At 41.2% G+C, this 7,380-nt stretch overlaps 1 protein-coding gene across 1 annotated transcript in view; it reads right to left on the bottom strand.

Annotated features, from left to right (window-relative positions):
• Positions 1–7,380, bottom strand: part of Arhgef6 (Rac/Cdc42 guanine nucleotide exchange factor 6) — a 122,749-nt gene that overhangs the window by 43,818 nt on the left and 71,551 nt on the right. Inside the window, 2 exon segments of the mRNA XM_013350503.2 lie at positions 2,936–3,058; positions 4,958–5,053. Coding sequence (XP_013205957.2) covers positions 2,936–3,058; positions 4,958–5,053 — 219 coding nt within the window.

The raw sequence follows: 7,380 nt of genomic DNA on the forward strand, positions 1-7,380 counted from the left end.
GCCAGGACACCAGCTGACGACTTCTCGGTCTGTCGTCCACAGTTGTACCATGTGGTGAATTACTGTTCTCCTACTGTTCTCCTAGAGCAAAGCCTGAGTCTAAGAATATTTATATTTTACCAATATATGGCTGTTACAAGAGAAGGAAATATGAGTTATTTAAGTTTAACTTTTTTATGTGAATTCAGAGTTTATTTATCGATGGAAATATGTACAAAGGAGCTTCAAATGGAATATTTACCGACATTCCTTATACATGACAGACACTTGGCTAAACAGGAAGATGATGTTAATAAAAAAATGATTTAAAAAAAAAAGAGCTAGTTCCAGGACAGGCTCCAAAACCACAGAGAAACCCTGTTTCGAAAAACCAATATATATATATATATATATCTGCTACTTCCGAGGGTTAATATCAACTATTTCCTAGCCTGGGTTTGGGACTTCAAGTCTAAGACACATCAAAAGTCTATTCTTTTCCATCTTGAGCTGTGTCCAGAACCCATGACTGTTCTGCATCCAGTCTGTGAAATACAGGCAAAATGAGTCTAATTCAATTGTATTGAAGTAAACTCTTAAAGGAAATGTTACACAGCTCATAGTAAGTGTTAGGTTCCTTACCACTGCCTGCTGTTTACCCATTTGACCTCTTGAGACTTGTATCACACAGCACCCAGAAACAGCAGGGTTTGGAGGAAACAGTAATTAAATAGCGAGTAGAAGAAAACATGAAGGATCAGTGACACACAAAGCCTGGAGAAATCTGGGTAAAAGCATGTCAGAAATGGGACTACTTCCACATTCTCACCCTGCACAAAAAATACATTCGACAATTGATCAAAGATCCCAACATAAGACGAAGAACTTTGAAATTGCGAGGAGGAAGCCCTGAAGGATAATACAGGCAAGCCCTTTCTGAGGACTCTGTATGCCGGAAATCAAGCTAGAATCGGCACATGCCACTCCGGAGATGTGATTCTTTAATAAAAAAAAAAAGCCTTCCTCACTGCAAAAGAAACAACTGAACAAAGAGACAGCCCACAGAATGGGAGAGAAATCTTCTCCAGGATGTCAAAGAAATGTTATCTCAAAACTCAGAAGTGCAGTTGCTGTGGGGTTGCCCGACTCGTGCTTTTGCCTTTTTGCCTTTTCCTTTCTGATACTGGCCAGATCCTGAGCCCACTTTCGCCGGTACTCAAGTTATTTTCACTCCCTTGTTCCCTGCCTGCCATGTGTCTGCTTGTATGCCATATGGCTGGCCTCCATGCTGGCTTGGCTGAAATGGCGATGTCTCTCTCCTCTCTCCAACTCCCTCCTCTCTGCAGCTGGTAAGATTTACAGCTTGCTGGCCCCGATATTTTTTTTTAACTCTAAGAAAAAAAATTCTTCAAAAAATGGTCATTAAATTTAGCCAAAGAAGAACTAAGACAATAAATAAATGGACAAATCATCCAACTAAACACTTTCCAAATGGAGAAGCACAAATAGCAAATTTGGGGGGGGTAGAATTCAATATTCAATCATCAGGAAGATTGAAATCAAAAGTGTATTGGGATTTCCATCTCACCCTGAGTCAGATGCTTCTCATCAAGAAAGCAACAAACAGCCGGGTGGTGGTGGCGCACGCCTTTAATCCCAGCACTCGGGTGGTGGAAATCTGTGAGTTCAAGGACAGCCTGGTCTACAAGAGCTAGTTCCAGGACAGGCTCCAAAACCACAGAGAACCCCTGTCTCGAAAAACCAAAAAAAAAAAAAAAAAAAAAAAAAGCAACAAACAAAGTTGGTAGATACAGGGAAAAGAAACTGTGTTGTGCATGGCTTATGAGAATATGCCTTAGTCTAGCCACTATACAGTGTAGAAGTTCCTCAAAGTACTAAAAACAAAACTATTAGTTGTATAATCCCTTTGTACATAATTGAAGAAATGAAGGCAGCATATAACAGAACTATGCACACTCGTGTTTATTGAGGCTCTTAATTGTAACAGCTAAGCAATGGAATCAGCTTATGTGGTGTGTGTGTGTGTGTATGTGTGTGTACCTTTATAGCTATATGTCTGCTTATACCTATATATCTTTATATCTATCTATAATAATAAAGGAGCGAATGCTGTTTACAGGAAGTAGATGGAAACAAAGATCAACATGTTAAACGAAATAAGTTTAATACCGAAACATAAAAATTGCACTTTTTTCTCATATTCAGGAACTAGAATTAAAGATACACCAGATAGTATGTGTATTTGAGGGTGAAGAGGATTGCCAGGAATTTGATGCTAGCCTGGACTATGCACTGATCTGATCCTAAATCAAAACAAAACAAATATCAATCTGAATAGAGTAAACTATCTGTGACTCAAGGGGCAAGAAGTAAGAGAAAAAAGTGGCTATGACCAAATCAAGACATGTGCATGTGTGGAAAAGTCACAATGAAGCTCAATAATAAGTGCAATCAACATATGTTGATCACAATGTAAACAATAATGCTTGGTACATGTAGGGTGAACCCACTAACGTTAAAAGGGATTCTACTTAAGCAAAGTCTTTCCTGATTTTTCCTCTATCCTAATCCTAACCCTAACCCCCTAACTTACTATAATACAAAGTTTCCAGCATCCTTTTGACAAACCTCTTGCAATATATGTCTACGGTGTTTCACTTGATAACTATTTTTCTCCCCCACAAGAGGTGGGGCCCTCTCTCCCTTAATCACCACCACTTATGCTCATTGGGGTATTTACAAGCTTGTCTACAGTGGGTGCTCAATAAATTATTTGTGGCATTAGTGGATGACCAAGCCATGGGACAATAAATTCAGTCTTGTCCTATAGAACAGAGATAATCGAGAGTTGAACTGGACACCACAAATTCCCAGAAGTCCTCCTGAGCAAGGCTCTCTGAAGAACAACCAAGCATGGGGAAAGCCAGGACATTACCTGTGCTGAGTGAGCACGTTGACTGCTGAAGGATGATTTGCACAGTAAGCCAGGTACATCGATTTAAAATGAGGCATGAGGTTCAGTAGACAGCCTCCTACTTTGTGCTGGTTTTCTGGAAACCTGTAAGGAAAACATGTCAAGTACAGAATACAAACTGGGAAGTAGAAGGTAAAGATACTTGCAATTGAGCCTAGAAGCAGGTAAATATTTTGATGTATCGCCAAGGGGGTTATGTATTTGTTTATTTTTAGGCACACTGGAAGCACTTTATCCCTAGAATATGCAGGTTTTGATCACAGATTAAAATTCTAGCCACCTGGCTGGAGAGATGGCCCCTCCAGAGGACCCGGGTTCAATTCCCAGCACCCACATGGTGTCTTACAGCCATCTTTAAATCATGCATGTGGTGCACAGACATATGCAGGCAAAGCACCAATACACATTAAATAAATAAAATTTAAAATTAATCCAATGTACAGGATAAGATTCGCACTTGGAATTAGTAGATAGGACTCTTTGTTTCTAGGATGGTTATATTCAAATTTCTCTGGACACACTATGAATATTCAAATTCACACCAAGTTCAAACACAGACAGAATTGAATTGAACAATGTAACACCCCTTGGACAAATTTCATCTCCATGAAGTTCAGAAAGCAGGTAATTCCCCAATTTCTATAGACTGATGAAATCCATCAATTTTTCCAAGATATACTGGAAAATCAATTTTATACCAGAAATATGCTTGTCAGAAGATCATTACAGTGAACTTTGTAATATAATGTTTACTAATTCAGCAATCAAATAGCCACCAAAACTATGCTGTTGGGGTTGGAGAGATTGCTCAGTGGTGAAGACCACTGGTTTCTATTCCAGAGGACCTGAGCTCAGTTCTCAGCATCCCCCCACACTGGTGGCTCATGACTGTCTGTAGTCTCAGGGGATCTAGCTCCCTCTCTGGTTTTTGAGAGTACTTCATGCACGTGGTGCACACACATACATAGATTGCAGGGAAAGCACCCATATACATAAAATTAAAATAAAATCTTTTTAAATATCATGTTGTGGTTCACACAGGACATATTATACCCTTCCTTTTCCAATTTTGTGTGTGTTTCAAGTCAGCCTACAACAGATACGATACCAGGAGTTCTATGAATAAACAGATTGGACATGGTGGTAAGTATTACAATGTCAGAGGAAGAGGTGGAAAGACCCTAACTTCCAGACCCACGTGGGTTGGTTACATAGTGAACTTTGGCCCCTGCTGGGACTGAAGACATGGGGTTGGGGTGGGCAAAGTAGGGGTCAGGGGTGTAGTTCAGGAGTAGAAAGCCTGCTTGGAACACACAAGGCCTCAATCCAAGCAGCCAGAAAGGGAGATATGAAATGAAAGATTCAAATGACTTTTCCAAGTAATCTTCAACACATAAAATAAAAATGTGTTCCCAGCATCAAAGCTGCTGTCATTGACACTGCAGAGATGGCTCAGTGATTGAGTATACTTGCAGCTCTTGTAGAGGACCAGAGGTCAGTTGCCAGCACACATGGTGGCACATAACCATCCCTACCTCCAGCTCCAGGGGATCCAACACCCTCTTCTGACCTGGTATACGTACATACATGAAGGCAAACCCTCATACAAACAAAGTAAATGGTGCAATTTAAAATTAAATCCAGAAACAGTTTACTAGATGTGAAGTCTTCGTACGCATTTGGTGCTTTGACAGTAAACATGACCGCTGTCCTTGTATGGTGGTTCATCTTGATGTTTTTACTTTGTTCTAGGACAATGGGTTGATATTGCAGAAAATACATGAACATCAAGTGCCCTTGTGCCCAACTTAAGCTTATAATCCCCATACTTAGGAGGTGAAGGTGGGAGCAGCAGAAGAAGTTCAAGGTCAGCTTCTACCACATAGGGAGTTCAAAGCCAGTCTGGTCTATGTGACACACTGTCTCAAAAACCGATTAATTTTTAAGTGTAGAAGGAAAGAGCAAAGTCACTGTCTTACTTACTTTGAACATTCTTCCAAGGCTTGGCAGAGCGTCTGTTGGAAGGCGCACACTTCTTCAAAGTTTCCCAATAAACAAGTAAACTCCACAGTACTAAGGCTGAATTTAAAAAAGGACATGATGTTCCAGTTACTAGAATGGAAAGATGTGTCAGCTATCTAGTTGGGGCCCAGTGGGCCGATAGCTTGTGGATAGCTGGCAAGTATGAAAGTCAAAATGCTTGTGTTTTGTCTTCTGCTTTTTTAACTTATGACAACTCTATGGCACCCTCGTTTAGTTTCCTTCCTCGCTTTATCTTTTCTAAGATAGCAATAATGATCACAAAGAAAGCTGGTGGTCATCAGAGGCATTTAGGTATGTTGTTAAGCCCGAGGAAAACATTAAAGCACAAACATAGCAGTACAATATGATTGGGAATAAGTTAAAAATCTGTGGTATATCTCTTCTAGAGAAAGAAAATAAGAGAGTGACTAAAACATTATGTTCAACAATCACAGAGAGGATAAGGTACCAAAATTCGCTTTCTCTAAAACGAGAATATGCAAATAACAACTAAAACCATTTTTCGTGAAAGGGAATAGAGGGAAGAAAATAAAACTGGATCTTGTTATTGTTATCTGTCAGATGGAACAGAGTCAAACAGAGGCAAACTGAATGCTTTTGTGCAGGGCATCTACATGAGGAACATTCCCATGTATTGTGCCCTTCCCAAACAGTGAGTGATGCTAAGAACGGGAGCCAACCCTCACAAGGCATGCAACAGTCAAGCAAGTGCTTTCCAAATGGGAGCTTCAGTTGCTCTGTGAGCTAAGCGCCATGGCCATTTACCGGCCAAGTGTCATTGTACAGGCAAGGAGATAGGCATAGCGAAGGTGGCGAGCAATCCACCGAACATCAAAGAGCAATGGATAGCGAAGAAAGGGTTATACCAAACATTCTATCTCTAGAAAACACACTCCCAAAAGCACTTGTCTGAAGATTCACTTAAGAGGTACTAGCATTCTCTCTCCTATAGAATATATAATCCTGGGACCTCCTTGCAGAGAGGGCTCAGAGGCTAAGAGCACTTGATGCTCTTACACAAGATCCAAGTTCAGTTCCCAGCACCCACATTGAAGTTGCTCACAATGGATCCGCCATTGGAGATAGACGTGCCTGTAATTCCAGCTCCAGGGATCTAATGCGCCCTTCTGGCTTCCTGCAGAACCTGTGCACACATGGCATATGCTCACACAGACACACACATAATTAAAAATAAAAAATAAAGCTTTTAAAGAAATGAATTATCAGTCCTAAATGCATGTACATATGAGGAACACTGAGTGGGTTCAGAGAGACAGGGAGGCATTGGAAGTGGTATAGGAAGGAGTGGAAATGGTGAAAATACAGTACTCACATAAGAAACCCTTGGTGTGGCAGGTCCTTCTGTCTGTGTGTTAGTTTTATTGGTTAATGAATAAAGAAACTGCCTTGGCCTGTTGATAGGGCAGAACTTAGGTGGGCGGGGAGGGGAAACTGGATTGAATGCTGGGAGAAGGAAGGCGGAGAGAGAGAGAGACACCATGGATCCGCCATTGGAGATAGACGTGCCGAAACTTTGCTGGTAGGTCATGACCTCGTGGTGATATACAGATTAGTAGAAATGGGTTAAATTAAGATGTAAGAGTTAGCCAATAAGAAGCTAGAGCTAATGGGTCAAGCAGTGATTTAATTAATACAATTTCTGTGTACTTATTTCGGTTCTGGGTGGCCGGGATGAACAAGCAGTTCCTAGCAACAAACCTTCATGAATATAAAAATTAAATTAAAAAAATATATACAATCCTAAAAAGATGTGGTAAGGCCCACCTGAAATCCCAGCACTTGAGAGGTAGATTTAAGAGGGTCATGTGTTCACCCTGAAGCTAGCCCTAAGCTACATGAGAGATACAGTCTCTAAACAAATTTTAGAAGCATAGACATATTGTAGCTAATTCCTAGGGAAGTATTTGCAAAGAAGTTTTGCTGACTAATCAAAAGGGAAGATCCCAGCAAGCATTCCCAGTAACCCTCAGAAGGGACAAGTTCCCAGTCCCTGGGCTGGTATGCCCTTTTGAACTGTGAACTGGAAAACCCCACCCCCTGTTGTCTGAAGAGACTCTGGCAGCCAATAAGTTTCTCTGGCTACTTCTCTGTTACAGCCCCGGCAAGCAGGGCCCCTGAACTTTCTGTAACCTGTCCGAGAATGTATCTAGCCTCTTAGCCATCAGACAGTAAACATCTGGCTTGCTCACATCCTTGTGGGGTGAGAAGACAGTCGGAACTGGTGGAAACACTCTGACTCCAGCGTGCACATCAAGCTGAGGGTGAGGGCAAAGCTGACCCCGTCTCACCCCTTCTCTCCTTGGTTCAGGGTTGCCAGTTTGTTTCTTCAGCATGTGGAATCT

The sequence above is a fragment of the Microtus ochrogaster genome, chromosome X (assembly GCF_000317375.1).
Source record: "Microtus ochrogaster isolate Prairie Vole_2 chromosome X, MicOch1.0, whole genome shotgun sequence".
Lineage (NCBI taxonomy): Eukaryota > Metazoa > Chordata > Mammalia > Rodentia > Cricetidae > Microtus > Microtus ochrogaster.